General features: G+C 40.8%; 1 protein-coding gene across 2 annotated transcripts in view; it reads right to left on the bottom strand.

Moving 5' to 3' along the window:
* EFHC2 (EF-hand domain containing 2) overlaps positions 1–24,347 on the bottom strand; it is a 62,167-nt gene that overhangs the window by 17,148 nt on the left and 20,672 nt on the right. For both annotated transcript variants that reach the window (XM_087757307.1, XM_087757308.1), the window contains 7 exons: positions 23,983–24,206; positions 20,862–21,113; positions 19,131–19,241; positions 18,671–18,809; positions 10,635–10,800; positions 9,465–9,607; positions 4,102–4,298 (listed from right to left, as the gene is read on the bottom strand). In XM_087757307.1, coding sequence (XP_087613433.1) covers positions 4,102–4,298; positions 9,465–9,607; positions 10,635–10,800; positions 18,671–18,809; positions 19,131–19,241; positions 20,862–21,113; positions 23,983–24,206 — 1,232 coding nt within the window. The remainder of the gene's footprint in view (positions 1–4,101; positions 4,299–9,464; positions 9,608–10,634; positions 10,801–18,670; positions 18,810–19,130; positions 19,242–20,861; positions 21,114–23,982; positions 24,207–24,347) is intronic.

Raw genomic sequence — 24,347 nt, 5'->3', positions numbered from 1 at the left:
CAGATATTCTCGTTCATATTAGACTGAGTATGCTGGTTTACACACTCAGAATTAGCAGATTGGAAATTTGTGAGGAACCAATTTTTCCTGTCATGTAAGAAGAATGCTTACTTCTTCTAAATATAGGCCATTAAAATAAAATTAAATTTACATAAGCAGAACTAGAGCACTTAAGCTTCCACCCTATATTCAGACTGTTGTGTTAGAGCTCTATTATTTGCTATACTCATTTTTAACATAAAACATCTCTGTATTTAGTCATTAAATAGGGGTTGAGTCCACGCGTGAATATCTGATATGCCCTTACATCTGTCATGCTCTCCCTAACTTAGAAACCACAATCAACTGTCCGAAAATAGTTTTCTCCCATTTCTTCCAGTAAGCAATGTTGTTCTAACTAGCAATTGTTTGAAATTTGGCATGACTGGTATTAAGGACCTAATCTCAACAGAGACTGGGCCTCACTCTTGATTATGCTAACGTCTGTCTACAGGATTCTATCAGTTCAAAGGGATCTAGAAAAGGGTATTTAAAGTCCCTATGACACTGCTAGAGCAGTATAAAGTGATCCAAGTTTAATAAATACATCAGTGGTTGCAGGTAACATGCTTGGACTTAGAGAAAACAGTTGCTGCATATGCCAGAACTGCTCCAGGTACAACCCTGGCATGCAATGCCATGTAAGGCAGTGGTGTGGAGCAGCTGGACCAGCAATCAAAAAGTTTTAGAGATAGCAACTTTTTCAATCCCCTCCCCAAGCTGTTATTGTTTGGGCCATAAGCACACAGCTTTTTGCTGAAAAAGCAAGGAACAAAGATTGAGAAAAGCCTGGGCAGAAGGAATCAATCAGCAGAATATTTAAAGACGGACAAAGTCTTCTGTCTATTTAAAAACCTGCCTTCTCTACATTATCAAAGCAGTTATTTTTTACATCTTTTTTCTAAACTACATATTCCAAACACCTACATAGACATTGAGTATCCGAGCAGCATGGCAGTAACTCTTTACCCGCTTCCCCCACTTCTCATGTAATTGCTGACACGCTAGTAGTCACAATCTAGTTTTGTTTGATTGTCTTGCTTAAGTCAGAGGTTATTATGTTTAATTCAATGGAAGTAAAATCAACCTCCATGTTTGTGCTGCATAAGACTACAAAGCTTAAACAGTTGAGGCTGTTTCAGAGATGATGAATTCATTTCCAAGGAGGCACAGTGATGCCTTGTTTGAAAGAGTCCTCCTCAAACCTCAATAATACTCGTAGGATTGCACACAACACACGTGTTCTGCTTTGCAAGCAAATTTATGCTTTCCAAATACATCTTTTTTCCTCAAATGGGACAAGAAACCAAAAGTGTTGAAAAGTTTTGAGAATTAGATCCTTAAAGTTACTTTCAGTGCAGGTGGCAATCAAAATGACACAACTCAATGATTTGTCTTTCCCCATAACTTAAAAACAATACAATAAATACAATTTTGAAATAGAAAATTAAAACTTTCCAAATATCCCATATGGTGTCAAACAAATGTTTCAATGATAGCAAAATCAATTCTCTCCTGCACTATGATTACCAAGCAAAACTTCATCTAAATCAACATATGCCTATAGAAATGTGGTCAAAATGGCATCTTCCAGAAGAAAAACACTCCATCTGGATTTCTTTCACCAGTTTTCAGAAAACATACTGATGTGTTCTGCTGAAAGGAAACCTCTGTCTATTCAGAAGTAAAATTATTTATTTTCTAATTTTAGAAATAACTGACAAATAGTATTCTTAAAATCGTTTCCCTTTCTTCAAACCATCTTCCAGTTCTGCTCTTCTCTAATAATTGCTGAAGTTCTTGTGATTTGAGTATGCAATCCTCTGATGAACTGAGGCAAACAAGGTGTGTCCTTACTTCTGGAGCTCTATTCAAAGGATGTGAATAAAGCATCTATCATTGGGAGAATAAACCTTTTTTTCTACCAGCTGTTTTAAAATCTTAACTGTGTAAAGAACATTTCAAAATTCACTTTAAAGAAGTATTTTTAGTGTTGCTTCTTCCCATTTTGCAGATTTTATTTTGATAATATATTTCCATTCAGTCTGGAAAACTAAGACCTCATCTGTTTGGTCTAAGATAATCAATGCAAACAGCAGCTCCAAAGAACATTTACGGTCTAATGATGTGCTCTGGATTTTGGAGAACAGCTTTGGTTTTGATTCTGCTAGGAGGAGAAACAGTCCAGTAGTAAGAAAACATAATGTGCATAGCTTTGTATTTTACTGCTTAAAGCATTTAGCAGTTGTAGCATTTTACATCAACAAGCGTTTTGCAGACCTTCCTCATTATTCCCGGGAAGGCAGGTGGTGCTAACTCCACATTAATTTACAAAGAAATCACAGCGTTCTGCTATTTTCATTTGAGCGAGAACAGCGCATGTGGCCCAAAGGCGGCACAGGGTCAGGCTGCATCTACCTCTGCCTCAGCAGCACAATGGCATCAAGACTCGCAGTCCCCAAGACTGTGCTAGGCCTACTGGCGCCTTGGGAGTCCTGCAGGTTCGCTCACTTTGGTGAGCCAGCAGCCAGGGAACAATTAAAACTTGCACTAAGAATCTTCTCCCTTCTCCATCCACAAAAGGTCTGGACAAACGGGCAGAGGACCATAGCTTGATAAACATTCCTGGATATTTCCCTAGGGGTACTCTCAACAAGCCTATGCAAAAGGGCAGCTCTGGAGAAGGTCTGCTAAAGGCACAATTCATGCTGCTGCCCCACCGTGAAGCATACGCACTACCCCAAAGTCCTCACAGCACAGTCGAGTCCAAAGGCTGATGTTCAAGGTCACACTGTGATGAAGCAACAATCCAGAAGAGGGACTGGGACGCAGAAGCGCCTTGGCTCCTGAGCTGATGCACTCTGAAGATGCATTTCAGAGTGACTGGGTCAGAGCTACACATAACAGGAATTGCCAAGTATATCAGGGTACATTTATTCAAATATTGCTGCACAAACTTCATCGTAAAAAAAAAAAATAGTAATCTACCTTTCTCACCAAACCAACATAAAATCCCACAAAATGCTCTGTGACTCTTCTGTGGTTCTCCATCCCTGTATACTTTCTTTTTTTGACCTCTGTGACAATTGCTATAGGACAATCAATTTCCTCCTATTGCATACATTTCTGGCTTTGGTGAATGAGGGCTTCTTTACCAGACATTTGTGTAATGACTGCTAGCATAAAGTATACATCACCAGAGGCACTGCAGCTCTCTATTTATTGTTGCTCTTCCCTCTGAAGGCAACACCAAAATATAGTGAAACTGAGTACAAACCATAAGCTTGAATTCCTGACTGTGATATGAATTTCTAACATTACAAGGGAAATGTTTTGGCAGATAAATATGTATGAACTCAAAAAATCAAATCAAGGAATAAAATAGCCTCATTGGTAAGGCTCTAAATTAGATGTGCCCACATCTTGAGTACTGTGCACTGTTTCAGTCTCCACATCTCACAGTTGCCTTGCAAGGGCAGACTAAAAAGGGTGAGACTCTTAACTGGATAGGATTAGGTTGAGGGGGAAGAATGGCTGAGATTTACAAAACTATGAAGGTGGTGCATAAGGTGAATGGGGATCTTCACCAAACCCCAGAATGCTAGAACTGGCATTGAAACTAGCAAGACGTTGTTTTAAAACAGATAAAAAATACTTACTTCTTTTATCATATATTTGTTTACATAGTAGGCAGTGAACTTTGCAGCTTACTGCCACAGAAAGCTGTGGAAGCAAACAGTATCTGTAGGTTCAACAAGGGTTAGATCAATTCACAAGACAAGAGGGCCACGAACAGTCTCAAGAAGGAATTGGCAGGGATATACCTTCTAACAAGCCCTAATACAATAAGAGTGGATGCTGAGAACGTAGAAGGGGAATGGACAGTAAAGAGTGGCCAGGTTTGCATGCACTCCTTATGTAACATCTCCTAAATCCATTGCTCGACAGAGAGCACTGGGCCGTGAACTTTGGGTGAAGAAACTAGGTATAAATAATTCTGAAAAATATACAGATAAGGTACAGTCCTTAAAGATAGTTGAAAATAACAAGAGCCTGCTTCACCTCATTTGCATGCTTCTCCATGTAGTTGAATGCGTACTCATCAGCATCCGCCAAAAGAAAGTTGTGACCATGGAAACAAACTCTGGCGCCAACAAACAGATCCTGAGCCTTGAAGTATTCAGATGGCTCACTCTTAAAGAGCTCCTGCCCAGGCTTCTTAATGCGACCTCTTTCCAAGAACTTCCCACCAAGTATCCCTACAGGAATAGAATTGTAAATAATTAATTGTGGCTTTACTTGGGGAAAAAAAAAAAAAACCACAAAAGAAAACCCCAAAGACACCCCAAACCAGCCGGTTTGTATTTAAATATTAGTTTTCATCCTTGAGTTTCTTGTCTCATAATATACTCTCCTGCTCCCTCTCATTGCTAAAAGAACTGTCTCTGCCAGTGTCCACAGCAACAGTTACATTGTGCATATTCTGTGACATGTCTCATTTGAATGCCTGCCAAACACCTTCCCTTTTTTTCTTTTCTTTAAAATGGGACAGAAATGTGCCTCTTCAAATCGTTCCCATAACCCTGTCGCCAGCGTTGGGACTCCTCTTCAAATCGTTCCCATAACCCTGTCGCCAGCGTTGGGACTGACCCTTGAGAAACGTAAGATGCAAATTGTAAGATGCAGGCAATTATCCTTGAACTGTCAAAGCAAAAAAGAAAAAAAAAATTCACAACTTAGGACAGCACAGTCCTACAAAGATTATGAAATCTGGTGCACTGTAATTCTAACTGGTTTCTAACGGCTTTTGAATGTAAAAAAAAAAAAAAAGCAGGAGTGACATGACACTATCTTCCACGTACTGTTCTGCCAGTGCAATTTAATTGCGATCTGTTATTTCCTTTGCGAGCTGGGTATGTCACATTATTTCTTTTCACATTACAATGATTTTATTTGTGTCACTGGAAACTGCACGCGGTGCTCAAGGGTACGTAAGATACTAAAAAGAACATTTCGCTTTCCAGTAATACCTTCTGGTGCACCACAAGATTGCACTGCACGTACAAAGCTTTCTAGAAAACATTCTGTCACATGTTTCGTTTCATCAGGATATGCGCCCTACAACAACTGGGGAGTGCCTGGGATTCGTTTCCTGTTTATATTTGAGCTTCCAAGCCAAAAGCCAAAAAGCATACTTTAGTAACGTTTAATGATGTCTTACATATCAGGTAGTGATGCAAGTCCAATAAAAGGCTGATGAACAGTGTAATAAAATGCCTTTTATAGTCAAAATTACAAATGAACGTGAAACCCAAATTACTTATTAAACCAGAGTTTGGATCAGATGTCTGTCTTAATTGCTTTACTAGCACCATAAAAGCAGAAGACCAAAAATACACTATGGTAATGGTCAGATCTAGCTTGAATCAAAAAACAATTCAAATCGCTAATGTAACTCTAATCTTAACACATTCCTTTTCACCTAGCTATTAAAACAAATACGAAATTTTAGGTTATATAGTCCTGGCAACAGTTTGTAATATTTAAACAGAACTGGTCTCTGTAAGATGGGAACTTCACTCTTGTCTCTCTATTTCCCTGCAGTTGTGTGCTTAGATTGGAAACCTACCTTAATACCTCTGTCCCATAATTGTTTTTTAAACATTACGGGTTAGTGTATTTCAAAAGGTATAAAGGAAAACAGCTGAAAATATCTGAAGTTAGAGATTTTACACTGAAACCTGATGAGAAATTTTGATGGAAATCTACAACAGCCAGGCTCAAAGCACAAAATAAACACCACAACCAAAGACCCTCTTCCATTAAGATCAGATCAGACTTTGCAGGTGTTTGTACAGCTGTTGGCTTGGTCTTACACTGAGTAAAAAAGGGTTGTGATTTTCTGCATGGGGAGCCAAAGTTCTCATGCTTTGACCCCCATCTCAACAAGTGCTTCAAGATGTCCAGCCCTGTGCATTTCAAATACAGTTTCACAGTGTTACTAGTAGTATGAAGTATTTCTCTGCAACCTTCAGGTTGCTGGACTGAGAAAAGTAAGAGCAACTTATTACTTCCATCTTAGGACTGCGATTTGAAACATCTTTCATTGCCAATCTGTATCAATTCATGCAAAAAAAAGGCAAAAATAGCCCTTTGAACCTGTGCACAAAAGGGAGGGTCAAGTTGTTATTTTGGGAGTCATTTACTGTTTTAACTCATCCCCTCTCCAAGATGTGCTCAACCTTCCTCTTCTCCCACCCCATCCATTTCAACACTTTTCCTTCTCACACACAAATATTCTCGCTCCTGTTTGGCATGCCTTACTCCTTTTTCCTAGCTGCTCTTATCTGACCTCTGCAAAGCCTTCTCATTCTCAGCCTTGAAGAAACCTGTTCACTTTTCCTTCAGACATGACTAAAATGAGGGAGGGATAGAGAGAGAGAAGAGAAAGGGAGAAGAAAGAGAAGAAGGAAGGTGGGAACAAAGACATTTCTGCAGACCCAGGCCTCTTTCCAACTGCTGCTCTACCTCTGCCCCCACCATCCCTACTTCTTATCCTGCCTCTTCAAGGCTGTTCTCACTGAACTCTCCAATGGCCAGTTCTTAGCCACATCCTTCCACTTCACCTTTCTACCACCTCTGAAAGTCAGCTACTCCATCCACTTTAACATCCCAGGGAAGTTAAAAACCCATTTACAGGTACTTGCCTTTCATACATGTCTTAAAGCATTTGTTATTGTTGGTATGCAAACTTGCCCATTTATTGTTTCCCATTTTGTTTGACTGGCGATGTTCAATGGGCTCCCAGCTGCAATCCCAGCATATATTCTCATTCCAAAATAAAAGGAAGCCAGGAAGCAATCTCTGGCCTGGCACCCATGCTGTTAAGAGCCTGACCAACTGACCACATCTGCACTGCACAGTGTGTGGCTCTGCTCTGGGTGCTATGTGATAAATCACGGGTCTTCAGACACAGCTATTATTTTTGTGCGTTCAAACTGTTTGAAGGCATGCGAGGGCTATGCTGCAGTCCAACAGAGTGGTATTTTACAGCATAAAACTGAGGGTATCTATTGCAGCCCCTGGGTGTGGCAGAAGGACCTGGATTTTTGAGCTTGCAAAACCTCCTGGGATAGTGTTAGATGACTGATAAGGGCGGAGCACGCCAAACCTGGTGCAGCCTTGTCCTTACTGCCTTGCAGGACAATTTTCTGGAGTTAAGCATCCTCCAGGAGGGGCCCCAGGCTCTCTGGGGCCTTGTCTAGTTGGAACGGTGCAAAGGAGAATCGGGAGTGACCGAACAGACAATACGTATGATTGGGGTCCAAGATCTAAACTGTTCTCTGGACTTCTTTAATTTAACAGTGCAGCTGTCCCCTTAGCATCCTTTGTCTCCAGACATATAGAATGCCAATCAAACATGTCATTCACTAGTGGAGAACTGAGCCGCTCTTGAGCCTCACAGCAGCATTACATAATAAATATATCCGTAAGTTTATGTGTCTTTAGCTGTAATAAAAGAAGTTGCATAAATTACAGGTCACTGGATGGCAGGAAACTAGTAAGATAATGATGACAGGACACTGCTGCCATAAGCAGTGCTAAATCCTGACGTTGCAGTGAAGCAGGGCTAACTGGGAATGCTCATTGAAGCCTAGGCAGATACACTACACATTTTCAAAACATTTCTCAGAGAATTGCTTGTATTTTAGTTGGGGGTGAGGTCTTTATTTATGCATTCATAATATAGTTGGATACAAGCAGAGATGCCATTAAAAGTTCTTTGCATTGAAAAGGGTCAGGCCTTCCCAAAAACCTACTCATGTGTAGGGCACTCAAAATGGCTTAGTAGCACCAGTGGCACAGAAAGAGTTCTCTAGGAATACAGACAGGTCTAGATATTCACCGCACCTTCATTCTTTTATGGATGTGATGTTTATCATAGGTCTGAAAAGAATTAACATCAGAAATCTTTTTTTAGTAAAGGCTTAAGCATAGGGTCGCAAGAATACTTAGTCCTTAACTGTAAGCTGAATAACTGGACCTCAGAAAGTCAACTGCTGGCACGAGAGCCTGAAGCAAAGGGGATTGAACAGTCCTCCCTAGGACAGTCTCTGCTCTAGACAGTGAGCTGGGAGTACCAAACAGGTCAGTACTGAGCACAGTGAGCTGGTCACCATTGCAGGGTGTACCTGAAATACCATACTAAGGCGCTCAGTGCCAAGAAGCTGACATAGGGCAATTCAAGCAGTACTAAAAGAGCTAGTCACGAGGTCCCACAAGAGCCTAACGTGGTAACTAAGGAAACCTTCTATTACTCTTTTTCCCTTGTCTTTGAGAGAATGTGATTTCCTGATTTTTTTCTCTCTATGGTTTTATCAGAGGCTGACAGCAGCTTTTAAGAGTCAGTCCTTCGACCGCACGTGTTGAGAGGTGCCAGAGCACTTCTGGATGTTAACTGCTCTGAAACGGTTGCTGCAGGTGTTTTGTGGGCTTCACAGAAATACACTAATCACTCCAACAGGGTCATGCTTAGCCAAGGCTTCCCTATCTCTCTGAGTTACAGAATGACTTCCTGACATCCTTCCCAGTGCTGTGTCCTTCCATCCGTGCGCAAGACACTCCAAGGAAATAAAAGGATGCTTGAAAATCACAAAACCTTTCATATCCTCAGTTGGAGGCAGCCTACAACAGACAGCAGTGGTCAAAATAATTTAACCGTGACAACACTGGGTGACCATGCTCCAGCAACAGGACAAATGTGATCAAGCAACTGAGAAGTAACAAAGCATTTGTCACTTAAACACTGGTAGTCTGGCTCTTGAAATTCAGTTCAGTATTATACACACATACAGACACTAGCACAGGGCAATCTTCACTCTTTATATGCTCAACACTCCATGATTAATGATAAAGTATGTTAAAAAATATCACAGCTGTTTTGCTTTCACGAGCTACTTCTATACAATGGATGCTATATAGGTTTCATAACACCATAGCACAAACTTGCAAAACAAAGGATTTACTCTTTCATTCTTGATGTCTTACATTTCCTGTCCCTATTTATCATCAGTTACAATACAATTCCTGTATGTTGTCCACAACAAAAGCAAATGTTTAAAGGCCAAATTGGCAAATTAAAATGTAATAAAAGTTCTAATGCATTACACTTCCAGTCCCCAAAGGATATTGTGAAGTACTGTCATACAATGAACAGCGTTATTCTGAGTGATGAAGATTATAAATTACTATGACATACAGCTATGCAAGATAACGCAATAGACCTGCTGATGTAATTCCCATTGCATTTAAAAATCCACATCCCTGCTTCTGCTAGTGCTGAGTCTGGCCACACTGTTTACTGCAAACTCTAATCAAATGAACAGGGCAACTGGAACTGATTGCAAGACATTACTACATCTTACCTGTGTTTCGCTGTGTATGTTCAAAAACTGAAATGGTGTCATCACTCAGGAAGTAGGAAATAATGAATTTCCGATCCTTGTCAATGGGACTATCTGTGACGAGTTTTGCAAGAAATCGCAGTACGTTACTTTCCATGCCATGTCTAAAAAGCAAAGGAAGAGGTAAGATATCAAAAACAGACTATGAGAAAAGTTTTCATCATTAAGAGATGCATTCTCCTGAGTTCTGTAACATACATTAATTGTGTTATTCCTGGACCAAGAAGGGAAACGGCATAAGGTTCCCTACTTTGTCAAAAACAATTTTCAGCTTAAATTAACAGAACCAGCTAGAGTCGGCCAGATAGAAAGGAATAATTTCCAGGGGAAAATTACTTCTCTGCCACATGTCTGGAATGAATTTGTATTCAAATTCAGTTGCAAATCAAACTCCAAGTTTCTTTCCAGGAAATTTATAAAGGAAGAACACATTTCGGTATGTATATTTTCAAATCAAATTCTGAATAGCAATACATACTAGGATTATCTCCACAAAATCAGGCCCACCAGATGATCTTACTAGTTGGATATTTGTTAAGTGATTGTGTTTTAAATGATTTACAGTACTGCTACATGCACTACCGACACATTCCCAAGCCTCCTTCTAATAGCTTTCTTCTTTTACAGAGGTTCTACATGTGAATCTCTAGCATGTGACTTTGCTTTCTGCTTAGACTTCAACAACCACTGCCTGACAAACCATTTCATAATGGAAAGTAAAGGGTTAATGCTTTAATATTGCTACGCTGAACTGCATGAAATTCAGCAGACAAAAAAAGTAAATGCCAGAAAGTCAAACAGAAAAACAAATCAGTGTTGGACTGCTGAAGCATACAAAATTCCTGACTAAGTCCTGGACTAAGATTTCCATCAAACTCCCACAGAAGACAGCAGAGGGGAAGGAGGTAGGGGATGGGAGGGTCAGAATATTTGTGTTCTCAAAAGAGAAATTTTGCCGAGTTCGGAGAAAATTGGGAGTACCAGGTCACTAAACCAGTCCTCATGCACCTGTCCCTTAAAAGTCTGATGAGCTGCCTATTTTGCTGAAAAAAATGACATCCCTACTTAACATTTATCTCCTTCACAAAAAGACATAATTAAAAAAGTTGGAACTATTTTTCACTGAAATACCTGTCTTTCTCCATGAATTTCTTGAAATCTTTTTGGGGAGGCTTGGGAAGCAGACCCATACAGGAGCACAGAGAATCCTCTTCAGAACCAAACCCAGTATAAGGAGGAAACGTTTTTTCTGGTTTTGGAGGTGGTGGAGCCTTATATGGAACTGGGGTGAAATCCTCTACAACAAAGACAGCAAGACTCACTTATTACTGTTCTGATGAAGCCATTCTACTAAGAATTTAAACTTCCAATATGAATACTTATTAGCCTATTTCTGTAACAGAGCACTGATCAAAGTCAAACCTGGATCCCTCCTACTGTTACAGGGTAGAAAAAGACTCCATAGAAGCCAACAGTGAAATTATTGTTTCTTCAAGGGTTTCAGGATTTCACCTATAATCTTAAAATGTTTGGCAAATATCATTAAGATACACGGGCAAAAGGAAAGACAAATATAGTTTCAAAATGGGATAAAATAATAAATTAACAGTTTTAAATTAATTTTTCAGTTTTATCCTTTGAGACAACACAATTAAGTAAATACTTGGCTTATGAGCTTCCTGCCCTCTGCTTTTTGCCAGAGGAAAATAAATACATAAATAAATAAAATTTTATTCATTATTTAAATCATACATATATGAGAAGAATTTGGTACATTGAAGCCAATAGCTTCAGTCCACATCTCACTTTATCCAGAGTTTCGGAAACTTTGTTTTTCCTCATTTTCCCCAGTCTCAAGTCTTTCCTCGCAGTGATCAATGGTCCTGCCTATACCAGATACACAGCAGGAGCTCTCCGGACTCAGCAGAAACATGTCTGGTCAGGGACCTGCAATGACAGGGGTTGCTCCGAAAAGCCCTGCTGCCCTATGGTCCCTTCTTACTCCTCTCGGTGAAAATCTTGCTGTACCATTTGGCCCCTTATTACTTCCCTGCACTGCTCTTTCGCTGCAACACAGCTTCCAGCTGCCAGTGGAGTTCACGTAAAATTTCAACAGAGTAATACAGTCTGATGGTTAAATAAGGTTAATGGGAAATCGAAAAGGTGAAAGGAAAAAAGTAACCTGCATATGGGAGAAAGTAAATCGGCAGACCTGAGGCAAATGAAGACATAAACCATAGGAACACAGGATAATTCAGGTTGGATGGGACCTCGGGAGGTCTCTAGCGTGGTCTCCTGCTCAGGACAGGGTCAGCCCCAGGCCAGACCAGGCTGCTCAGAGCTGTGTCCAGTCAGGGCTTGACACCCCCCAGGACGGAGCCTGCACAGCCTGCCCCGGCAGCCTGCCCCAGGGAGGAAAGTTCTTCCTAATATCCAACTCTGAGCCTCTTGTTTCCACTTAGGCATGCTGTCTCATGCCCTCCTGCCACGTACCCCTGTGAAGAGCCAGGCTGCCTGGTATCAGCAACCTCCCCATGGGTGGGTGCAGGCAGCCGCTCGGGGCCCTTCCTGGGCTGAGCAAGCCCTGCTCCCCCAGGGTGCTCCTCAGCCCTGATCGTCCTGGAGCCTCCCCTGAACTCGCGCTGGCTGCTCCATGCCTTTCCTGTCCTGGCAGACCCAAAAGGGGACACGGTACCTTGATGAGGTCTAAGGAGTGCTGAGGGGGACAGTCACTTTCCTTGATGTTTGGGCAGCCCAGGCTGCAGCTGGCCCCCCTTGCTGTGGCCCCAAGCCCCGCTTGCTGACCCCCAACCCGCAGAGCCCTTCCCGCACCAACACGGGTGCAATGGGAAGGCCAGAGCCCGCGTGGAGCGGCGTCCCCTCCACACCCGCGTGGCCTGGAGATGCTGCGCTGAAGAAGGGAGAGCTGGCTGGGCTAGTAAGTGAAAGACAAACACATGAGGCTAACTGGAAGAAGATGGATCACAAACCGCAGCCTGGGGGGGGCAAAGAGTGATATAAGTGATCAGTGTATAAAAATGGATCCCGTGAAATAAAGGTTTTTTCTTTAAAACTTAACTTTTCTACCCAGAACTGAAGAGAAATGAATAACCTGAACTTGTAGCATGGGTTTCAGTCCAAATAGAGAATGACAAGACTGCTGTCACTTGGAACATTACCTGAATTGGTTTGTGATTAAAATGTTCCAAACATGGCTATATCAGAAGATCAAAACAAGATACTCTCTTAAAATCTGACTTGACTAGCAGCAGTACTAAGTCTAAAAATCTAGAACGCATTCAGATGTCAGAGTTTTTCTTTAACTTGAAAACACAGTGAGATCTCCTTTGGCCTTTACCTCTTAGAAGAATATGGTCTGACTCAAAAAGCTCGTACCTTCACCTGAATCAGTCAAGAAGGGGTTTTGCAAAACCATGCCAACATTTTTTTCCATAAAAACTACCCGTGCCCTTTCCATGATTCAGAAGTAGAAAGGCCAAGCTCATATGCAAAAGAAAGTCCATCCAGAAATTTGCAAAGCAACCTTCACCACGAGAGGGTACGTGTGCACGTAAACACGCAGCAAAATACTATTTTCTACACACTGTTTGCGACAAAATTGCCTCTCGAGGCGTTTTCGGTGTGCCACGTTATACACATGCGATTCTTGTGACCAGAAACCGGGCGTACGCCGAGGGACACGCGGGGAGGCTGACGGAAAAACCCGCACCCACAGGCGCCGAGCCGGCGCCCGCGCGGCCGGTGCCCACGCGCCCAGCGCCGCCGCCGCTGCCGCCGCGCGGGCCTCCCGCGCTCCCACAGCGCCACCCAGCGCCCGCGCGGCGGCAGGCGGCGGCTCGCGCCGCTCCCCTCAGAGCCCGGCGCGGCCGTCCGGAACCCGGCTTCTTCTCCTCAGGGTCCTGATGCTGTTTATGAACCTCAGCGGTTTTTTGTTTGTTTTTTTTTTAATTATGCACTGTGTTGGTCTGCGCTGATATGTTCTCCCTCGAAGTCCGGAGGTCTGTAACAGCGTACTTTAGCAGAAACAAAACCCTTCTCTTTGCACGGTTGCAGATGATAACACCTCCTGCCTGAAAGAGTTTGGGAAGCCGGGACGTTCAGTTGGACGGACAAACTCAAAAGGCAAGCTAATGTGTTTACATGCAGGTCACAGTGTATGCACGTTAACATTCACGCATAAGGTATTCGTTAGGAAATGCTAAAGCATTTCCCTTTGTAGGTACTTTAGCACATACAGATGAAAATTAGATTTATAAACTAAAAGGAAACTACAAATTAAGAGGAATATTGTGTTAGCCCCCACGAGTATATTGAATCCTTCATAACCCAAGCATGGGGTGAAGGAAGCCCAAAAAGAAGTTCGGCGCTTTGGTTCCCATCCTTTCCCTGGTGTAAAATGACCTTGCTTCATTCAGATTCACTGAACACAAACAGCCAGCCTTGTGCCACCTACAGTTTCCAGGATTTTGAAGGATTATGTATTCAGATTCTCTCCTCTGAATGAGGAAATTCAGAAAGAAATGGAGAAATACAGTTTCCGAAACTAGTTAAAAACTCATTTCTGCAACTTTTGAACAGCCAGCTAGGTGCAGGAGGATAATAGCCATACCCGAGCTCAAAACTCGTTTCATCTTTGCTCTGCCACACATCATTAGGGTAGAATCAGAGAGACAACTTGCACTTACACATAAAATGCACTCCTCTCAAGGTTATCACTGCTTCTTAAGAAAATTACCTCTGTCCAGTCTGGAAAAGGAATCAATGCTCTCTTCTTCCAGGCTGTAACATTTTCAATGTGAATTTACAGTGGGTAGAGGGTAAATTGAAAGTCCAGGATTACAAATGTCTACTTCCAGAAAGAATAGCCCAGAAATTTTCCCCATGGACAGTTTCACCCCTTGTTACTGCATCAATTGATGCCCACCAGCAGATGGGCTGGCACCAGGGGGTTTATTCCACCTAGTATATCAAACATGTACCACATACTAGTAACTTTTTCTCACGACATCAAAACCGGAGTGAGATTTGAACGAGCGCTGGGAACAGCAAGAAACAAAGCAGCTCCAGCCACATCTTTAGCATATAAAGAATTTGAAGATAGCATAGCCTTCTAGTAAGAAAAACTAAATTCCTCAAGAGGAATTTGTTGCCACAGAGGCAGCATTAAATCAGCTTCAAAGAGCTTGTCTGCTTTCAGTTTCAATATACACTGTAAGATTTTGGTCTACATTGTGAGATTACCTTCTGCCCTCAGTTGAAGAACTGTAGGAAAACCCTGATGTGTTAGATAAAACCAGATTTCAAGGAAGAGTCAAGTGCTACATATTAGAGTGATAACCATATTGAACATCAGTATATAGCAGGCAGGCAAGAAATTCTACCTTCAGAGGAAGAGGACAGACACCTCTGAGCATTATAGCCAAGAACAGAAGAGAGAAATCCCACTAGCCTTGCACAATGTAACCTGGAGGGATAACATTGTTAACATGATGTTCTCTATACCTAAGAGGAGATGTACAGCAAACAGCCGAGACCTGGTTTTTGTGAGAGTCTGTTTCACAATTTAGGTAAGAAGTAAAATAAGAAGGCGATACCACCATTTTCACAACTTTTACATGCAGGATTAAAGAAAATCTAGTGCTCACAGGACTGTCCCTGCAGCTAAAACATGACAGTATTTATTCTGATTCAAAGAAAATCTCCTTTTACAGAGTCTTACTTCATGATTATTCCAGTTACCTGAGGAAAAAAGGCAATAAATGCACCACTATATTTAGAAGCCGCTGCTCAGTCTCCACCACATGTAGCAGAGAGGTTAGACGCCAGAGAGACTCTGATCTCTGACGAGTCTAGTGAAAATTGGCAGCAGGCTTTAATGCCCCCACTGAGGGAAAAGCAAGAAGTCAGCTGTTATCCAGCAGCAGCTGCCTGGCCAAAAGCACACATGTACTGGCCAGCCGATCACCCCGCACGCTGCTCTGCCCAGGCAGCAGGTCAGAGAGGGAGCCTGAGAAATGAGGGGGTGGGAGGGCGAGGAGAGCTGGGACAGGAGGGGGATCGCAGGGTGCTGCGAAAAGGCGTAACAGGCAGGCTTGGGAGGTGCTGGGACACTGAATAAAAATCAGTAGTAAACCAGATTTTACTGGTTTTGTTCCTTCAGGAACAATCTGTTATTTAGGAAAGAACACTTTATACTCAACTCTACACTTTGGACTCAACTCTGTGCTGAGATACTGTATTTAGTGAGAAAAACGAGCACCGGCTTCCCCCCACTGCACATCAGTGTATTTCACGTTTCAGCTGGGTGACCGCAACACCTACGTGGCTATAAAATATTTTTCTCCTTCTCTGAGGCTGCACTAGCAAGTCTGAACAGATACTGTCACACATTAAGGTATTTTCGCTTGCATTCATAGCACTGCTAGATGACAGTAATGTCATTAGCTTCCTATTGAAGGGCACTAGCTATTGTTTACCCACGGAAAAGCTCTCCTTTACTTTTCACAAACAGTATAAAGAGCGAAACAGGCAAAACCAACACTGGATGATATTTCAGATATCATAATCATGCACTTCAAGGGAAATCTAAACTGCCCTTAATTCTCCTAAAGGGCAAATTCCATTGGCAAGCAACTTATGCTGAAACTGCAGAGTCAAAAATAAATGTTGGCCTCTTTAATGGCTTTGGCAGAAGAGTACAAATTGAAGGGGAGTAATGTGAAAACACAATAACAAACAGCTGGATTGATGCCGTGAGGTGCTGAGCACTGTGGCTTGATGTAAGAACTAATTTATCCACTTGCTTACTCTTACTCAAGTAAATGGTCTCCCCGGACTCAAACTGCAATTAAGCATGTTTCAGTGTTTAATTGGATGGGAGCAGAATGCCAGGCACTTTGCGGGACTGAGCCCACTGAGAGTACCTTGTATGTCCACCAGACACAAAAAAAATTTGCAACTCACTAAGAACGAAAGGTGAACACTAACCCTTCCCCTCGCAAAACCTGTTTCTAAGCCAAAAACTACCCTGGTTCTACTCTTAGCCCCTTCTATCTAAAAAGTGATACCTACGTTTTTTAAATCCTGATGGGGAAAACAGGAAAGAATTTCCCAGCAAATCGTGATAATCTCTTAGCTCTCAGGAAGTGTATACTTTCTGTGAACAAGACAGGCAGCATCAAGATGGATGGTTTTTCCATGTTAGCCAGAGTCTCTGCCATCATTTATCCTTAAAGTCACGTGCAAACCACTTCGCAGCTTCCTGAAGGTCTCACCTAGAGCACATCTTTGTGTGTCTTGTGTTAAGGCGTAGACAAACTGGAGAGAGCACTGAGAAAAACCAGAAAAATTATCACAGATATAAAAGAATGGACTATGGAGAAAGACCAAAAGGTTTCCCCTGGCAGCAAATGGCCCGGGGGGGCCGAGGGGCTAAGATGGTATATTGGAATAGTGCTTAAATATGTACAAGGTTGTTACGAAAAGCGGATCCTGAGAAGTTGTTCTCCATGTCCAACAAACGTTAAGACAAAAAAGTTACTCTCTCACTTTACACAAACCAGCTTCAGAGCAGCTATTAAGCAGCATTTCTAACTATGAGATTAGGACAAGATACCTCAGGAGGCAAAGAAATCTCCTCTACTGGAGGATGCTGATAAAAGGCTATACAAACATCAGTTAGTGACAGTCTGTACATATACAGTATCCTGCCTCAGAACAATGGCAATGGACTAGATTATCTGTGGTCCCAATTTTCTAGAACTCTATACATCAGCAACTTCTGACTTCTCCTAACTTGCAAAGCACCTAACTTTAACATCCAGAGACATAACCAGCGATTACTGAGCCAGCACTACAGGAGGGGAACTGCGTTTGTCTAACACTTGGTTGCATGGCTTGGTTGATAGAGAATGGTCAGCTGCATTTCATTTATTGCCTGCTGTGAGTAAGAAATCCCCGTTCACTGTTCCAGGATATTTTGCTCAAACAGAGGATATTGCTGCCAAACAGCAGCAGCGGTCTTGGCTGAAAAAATTGTCAGGGAAGAACCCCCTGTTTTGCATCTCTGGAGTTAGACTCACTATTATTATAGATAATACTATGGTTATTGAATATGGCTTCCTCACACACTGACTACTACAAGAAAAGATTTATTTTGGTACAGACATGCCAAGCTATTATTAAAAAAGTCCTAATGAGACATGTTTTGCCAATTAAGAGATTCAGTGTTGTAATGGCAGCACTATGTTATTTAATTCCCCCAATGCAGCAGACAAGCTTTGATCCAAACACTACACTCTATCGGCTCACGAGTCAAGCTGAAAGAAATAGTTTATCCAGGTATTTCGTTTCACCATGTCAGAGAAAGGCCATAGTAAGATTCTTCCAACCACCTCTGAACAGTCAGACACTTAGCTATGTTTATTGAATGAATAAACTGCCAGAAATTAACTAAGTTGTTTTTGCAGGAAGATGTCCATAATAGAACCATTAGCAAGTCCGACTGAGGGAATTCAGAGAAAGATAAACGAAAGCCCCTATTGTCATACATTTCCAAAATGCTTTTCCATTATGGACAAAGTTGCTAAATGTTTCCAGAATTCAGTGCTGAAACTTCACAGAATACATACTCTAATGGTCCAGAATACACAAAACTGGATTGTAAAAACCAATGATGTCATAGACTACTACCATTGTGTCAGAAAATCTTATTATATGAGGATTCTGACATCCATACAAAATGAAACATAGTTTAATAGGGAATAATTCAGCTCATTCTATTTACCCACTGACTACATGCTCTTTATTATTTTCTGACTGCAAACACAGCTATTGGAATGGGAGGGGGAAGGAGAGAAGAATTGGCAGTCTATCCATATGACTATTTTGTCATTCTAGTTTTAAAATAGAAGCAGTTAGGAACAGAACATGCACATTATGTGTTAGTTTTCAATGGAGTAACATATAAGAAAGCCCTTCTGGATCATCTACAAAATTACTGCTTTGCTGTTTAACAACCTACAACAGATTGTTATTGCTAAAGGTTTTAATGAACATGTTTTGTCGGTAATAAAATTCGAAGACAGCTCTGTCAAACTCAGAAATATAAAAATGCTCGTAAGGAAAGGATAATTATCACTACTTACCGATTCCATACTTTGTCCTGTAATATTCTTTAGTGAATTCATCACAATCACATAGTATTATCTTCCTTCCCCAAACATTAATTACTGCCCCTATTTTCAGGTCACTGTCTCTGTAAAATTCCTGATGCACTGCTCCTGTCTAATGAAAGAGGGAACAGCAGCTCTATAAATCTCAGAATCCCACAGCCTTTCTTAAAATGTAGGTCATTTGGTGTGTGTGATTTAAAATACAACCTTCGTAGCCCATTTGCAAGTATTTTTCACCCCATGCTAAGCTACCTCACTTTCACAAATGTGGAATTTACATACAATACATCTCAGGAGTTTTCATTTGAGCTATTCCCCAGTGGCAAGACAATTTTATAAATAGCTCTCTTTGTTGTAGATGATAACAACCACAGAAATTACAAAAACTACTATAAAGACATTCAGCAGCTGGAGGCATTCAATAATATCCGACCTTACGATTGTCCAGAATGTAACGGCCTCTGTTTCCTACTAACTTTCCAAACACGTTGAGGACAGTGCGACCGGTGATTGTGCCCGGCTGATAGAGCCCGGTGGGAGCATACTGCAAGAAAAGAGACCAACTCTTCAGAAATACAGCTAACAGTGAAGAAAGAGAACTCAGTTACCTTAGAACTAGCAGGTTTTTTTACAGACTGACTGTTACTGTAGTATTTTCTTGTGAGAATTTTTAGTAAATTCTAAGGTGAGATTACACCACTGAACCTAAAAAGCCAGTGTCAAAAGCCAGTATGTATGCCAGAAGAAGCATTCATAATCTTACTGTGTATCCAAGAGTAAAGTCTCCTTTTCCTTGGAAGCAAACAGAAAGCAAAGGCTAGCACACCCAAAGTAGCACATCCTTGTCAACATCTGCTCTACAGGCTACTATTTTGATCGGTAGTAATTATAAAAACATGCAAAAGAACCACTCAGGGTTGGTCCTACTGCGCTAGCCACTGCACAAATACAGGGGATTCAAGTCAGCATGATTCTATTCGCAAAAATGTTAGTATTTTTGTTTCTATTATAAGTTTCAAAATTACAGTAGTAATTTATCCCAGTAATATCAAACTTAATATGCCAACACATTACATTTTTTTTAAATCATGAACAAACTGCTGATGCAGGGTAACCAAACCGGGTTATTTTGTCATACCACCGTCCCTGACACCTGAACTTTTGACTGCTCTCCTCTCCTGTTCTTCTCAAAATTTCCACTGAATTCAAAGGAAGAAGCCAGCCCTTAAAATTGCAACATGCACTTCAACGGTAGAAGGGGTCTGTCAGCATGGAGCCACTGCTAAATCAGCATCTCAGAACACAGGATGCACAAGGTGAGAAAAGTGCAATATTTTGCTGTTAGGTTTTTACTATAAAATCTCATGTACATGTATGGCATCACAAATAAATTACCAGTGTTAGAAGGAAAGGAAGGAAAAGATTCCCCAGTGTTTTACTCCATCTGTGGGCTGACTTTATTCTATCATCAGGATCTGTCTAGAGTGATACAGAAGTGTATCCACCTCGTTAATTTTATAATCATAATAGGTTGCAGAGGACTCAAACCCCTTGAAGATTTCTCTGAGAGGAGCCTTCTCAAATAAGCACCTGATTAATGCCTGACAAATGTTATTCATGGATTCCTGTTGATTTTAACTGGCTTTGCACAGGGTCCCAAATCTAGGAACTCAATTTTAAGAAATCACTTTAGATTTGCTACAAAGAAGTAATGTTATGGAATACTAAAACTGGACTTTTCCAAAGGTTCTAAATATAAATCATATGGCTCAAATCTGAATGCACCTCAGTTTTACATTAGTTTATTTAGTTTATTAGTTTATCTACCAATATTAATTAATTTTCTGGACTTCCATTACTGCACAGCTTTATTAATACATTTAGCTTAATACACTACTATGGGAGAAAGGAAATCATAGGATATCTTTCTGCCTAAATTCCCTCTCCTTTTAATTTAAGCATGACAAGCCTAAACTTATTTTTTTCCATCACTTATTATTATATGAATATGCGTGCAAAACCTAAATCATGCAATTATGATTAATACTCTGATAACACTTTCTAAATATCATTACAATCCTAACACAGGATTTTCAAAACAAGGCATTTAATATTTCTTAATTAGCGGAAGAATTCAAAATAAGATGAAATTTCCATTCCTCACCTTTGGAAGCTTATCTCTTCTGAGGAAAAGTGGAACTGCATCCCGGCCTGAGTTTACTGGTGTAATTTCTTTTATATCAATAGTATCATCAGACAAGTAATAGTGCAGAACAAGTTCCCGTGGGTCATGAAACATGGATTCTGGGTCATCCCACACACAGAAAAAACGTAAAACATGTCCATTGTGCTCCAGAAATTGTTTCAAAGTGTCGATGCGCTCATAAGGGCGCAATGGCTTCATGCTATCCAGCATCTGCAGATAAAGGAGAAATTAAGAGAAACACCTTTTTAATTATTTGTTTTTAAAAACAGGATACCAAGCTGCAGGGTACCATCTAAGCTTAGAACACGCTTTTGGGATTTTTAAATAACACCACACAACTCTAATACATGAAACACTATTTATGCCATTACCAAAGAACTAACAGGGTTGCTGTGCCCTCAGAAAATATAAGAAAACAATTTTGGATTGGTTTTGATCCTTGTTTTTCTTGCAATAGGGTCCTTCAGATCAGAAAATTGTTAAATTATTTATAGTACAGCGCACATTTTCAACAAATTGCCCATGGTAATCAGATGACTACAACTCCAAATAGCATCACCCTTCCTGATTTACTTCCTTCAAAATTATTTTTATAGATGATGTGGTATAAAGATTTAATTCTTTCTTTTCCCTTTGGCTTTTCTTTCTTTTCGCTTTAAAACATAGTTAATTAATTTTTGATTCATGTCATACAGTTGGCAGGTACTGGGTATGTACGTTCTCCTCTCAATATACACCCACAGGGCTGAAAAGGTATAGCAAATTTCCAACTAAAAACATATTCCAGCTGATGTGATCTGTGACAAGATGCTACCTACAGTCAGAGTTGCTGCAAAACCAGTAGCACTGCATTAAATCAGATCCCATGACGATCATTCAATCCGAGGACTACATTTACATACCGTTAGTTACAGTCACATATATAAACGTTGTTCTGAACAAGGTGTTTTTCCTAAGTCAAAATCCATCATGCCCAAGGTGGGTTAAAGGAGCAAGACAGTCCTTCTAATCTGCAAAATTATACACAACTGCTTCCAAAGGAGAATGGTGACAGACATCAATGACATAATGTAAGCTGAGCTGTCTGAACAGAAAGAACTGTTGACTATGGATAAATTTCTATTTATCCACTGATATGTCTTCTGGCCTTAAAAATCTGAGAGGGAAAAGGCCCATTCTTTCAGAGCATCAAATCTTAAAATAAGGAGAGCAGAACTAAGTTTTGCCCGCCAATGTCCTTGCTGATCTGCAGCACCCTTTCCATTTCAGGCATCATCGTGCTCATATGCATGGTATTTACCATCCCAGTACTACCTTTCCTCCTTCCTGAGCCTTGAAGATGCAGTGAGCAACCAAATACAGCCACAGAGCCAGATAACATCACCATCCATGGGATATCGTCTCCAACAATAGAGAAATATGAATCTAGGGGTCTTGCTACATTTTTCACTGGTTCCATTTTCTATCTCATCGTATTCCTTCCTTTCCTTCTTACCTTCATTTTCTGGCCATTTGAACTACTAGGAGTCTGGTGCAAGCCAATTTAATTTTGATCAAAGCAGGCCAAAGCAATCCATCCTTAATAAATTAAAAAAAAAATACCTTCCACAAATTAGTCACAGGAAAGTGAGAGCACAAAGCAGCCAGAATTTGCCAGATAACTTTTCTGTAATTTCTCCCCAACTGAGAATATTAAGACATAGATTTCAGTAATTTTTGGTCTTCTGATGCTCTTATTTCTCAAACGTCTTTTTCCCCATCTCCATTCTCTTTAGGCACACATACGCACAATACTTGAATGTTCTGTTTGTTGTTTTTACAAAAAAAAAAAAAATCTAAGCAGTTTATGCAGTACCATATATAATGTTGACACAGTCTGGCAATATCAAGACAACTTGGCATGTGTTAATACACACTTGTTACCTACAAGGCCTGAGTATGGGAAAAGCAACCCACGGCCAGCCTGAGTCACCACTACACAGAACCAGGAGACGTTCTACAAATACTACTTTTCACTGGGGGACTGCAAAAAGCCTGAAAGCCTGAATGAAGTGAAACCAACGCGTTGGCCTGAGAGTGCCTCAAAGACAGGCAAATGGTCCTACACATCTCAGTCATAATTACCTTCCATTTTTGCTGCTGAGAGCTGCAGCAGTTTTCTCAATAGGAAGATTAAGTTGAATGCAACAGACACGTGTAGTATTTGTTGCTTTCAGAGCACTAGGCTGGATCGGTCACAACAGGCTGCATATTGTGGGCCAACAGTCCTAACAGAGTCAGGTCAAGAGAAAAATACAGTGCCATCTGCACTCAAATTAATCACGAAAAACAGAAGTGAAAGAAACTGTCATTATCCCCTACAGAAAACATCGTTCCCACTCCTATTCCCAGAGAAAAGACCCCAAATCCTGCAGAGAGGACTCCACGTAGCTTCTAGGAGCTGCGAGAGAGATTTTTGGAGGAGGTATGTGTTCCCATATACTCATAAAAGAGGGAACTGCATTCAAAGAAAATCTCACAAGTCTTAAAACTGCAGAGTGCTGAGCTCTTTGTGGCAGCAGAATTTGCTTTACACATGCAAAGAGCTGTTAATAATGTGGGGTAGAGATGAAGGATGATATATGAATACACCAAGTAAGTGAGTCTGCAGGAAGCCATGAACGTGCTTGAACCACAATTCCAATTAGATCTTCCTTTAAACATTTTAAAAGTGTTTTTTATCATTAAATTAGCTCAAGCAAAATCTTAAGTAGACCAGATAATGGGTCCGTTTTTTTTCTTTTCAGTTTAATACGGAAAGGTTTATGTTATTATTACCAATTAATTTGGTTCTGTTTCAAAAGGCGTGTGAACACATCAGGAAAAAAACAGTTATATTTGCGACTCCACTATGTTCGTACAATGAGCCATATAACAAAATTTTGACAAGCAAGTTTTGTCTTGTGATTCAGTATGTTGAAATAGCTACCCCTACATACATTCTATTTGCTATTAGAGAAATAGTTTATACAATGCATATTACTAATAGCAATGGCACTTTTATCAAAATCAAGTTTTCACTATTACTGCCTCATCTGACCTTTTGCCGCTGCTTGGTGTACGGGTCATCTGGACGACCTGCGGGAGGATTTAATCTAACTCCCATCTTGCTCAGGAAATTTTTTGTAAATTGGTCACAATCTATGATCTTATATCTTCGGGCATAAAGGATTACTTCTATGTTGATATTGAAATGATCTATAGTATAGAACTCATCTTCATGAGGAGGTGGCAGTGGAATCCGATGCCGTCGAACAATAGTTCCTGTAAAAGAAGAATCAGAATAAATTCATAGAGTGAATATCCTTTGCTTTAAGGATCACTTCACAGACTTGCTAATTTTCTATGCTGATATGACCAAAACAGATGAAGCCATATGGGACAAAGAAAATTATCCTTCATTCA

Source organism: Nipponia nippon, unplaced genomic scaffold (genome assembly GCF_047370975.1).
Source record: "Nipponia nippon isolate SJK-2023a ecotype South Korea unplaced genomic scaffold, ASM4737097v1 scaffold_2, whole genome shotgun sequence".
Classification (NCBI taxonomy): domain Eukaryota; kingdom Metazoa; phylum Chordata; class Aves; order Pelecaniformes; family Threskiornithidae; genus Nipponia; species Nipponia nippon.
The sequence above is the reverse complement of the archived record's forward strand: the minus strand, read 5'-3'. Positions and strand labels throughout refer to the sequence as shown.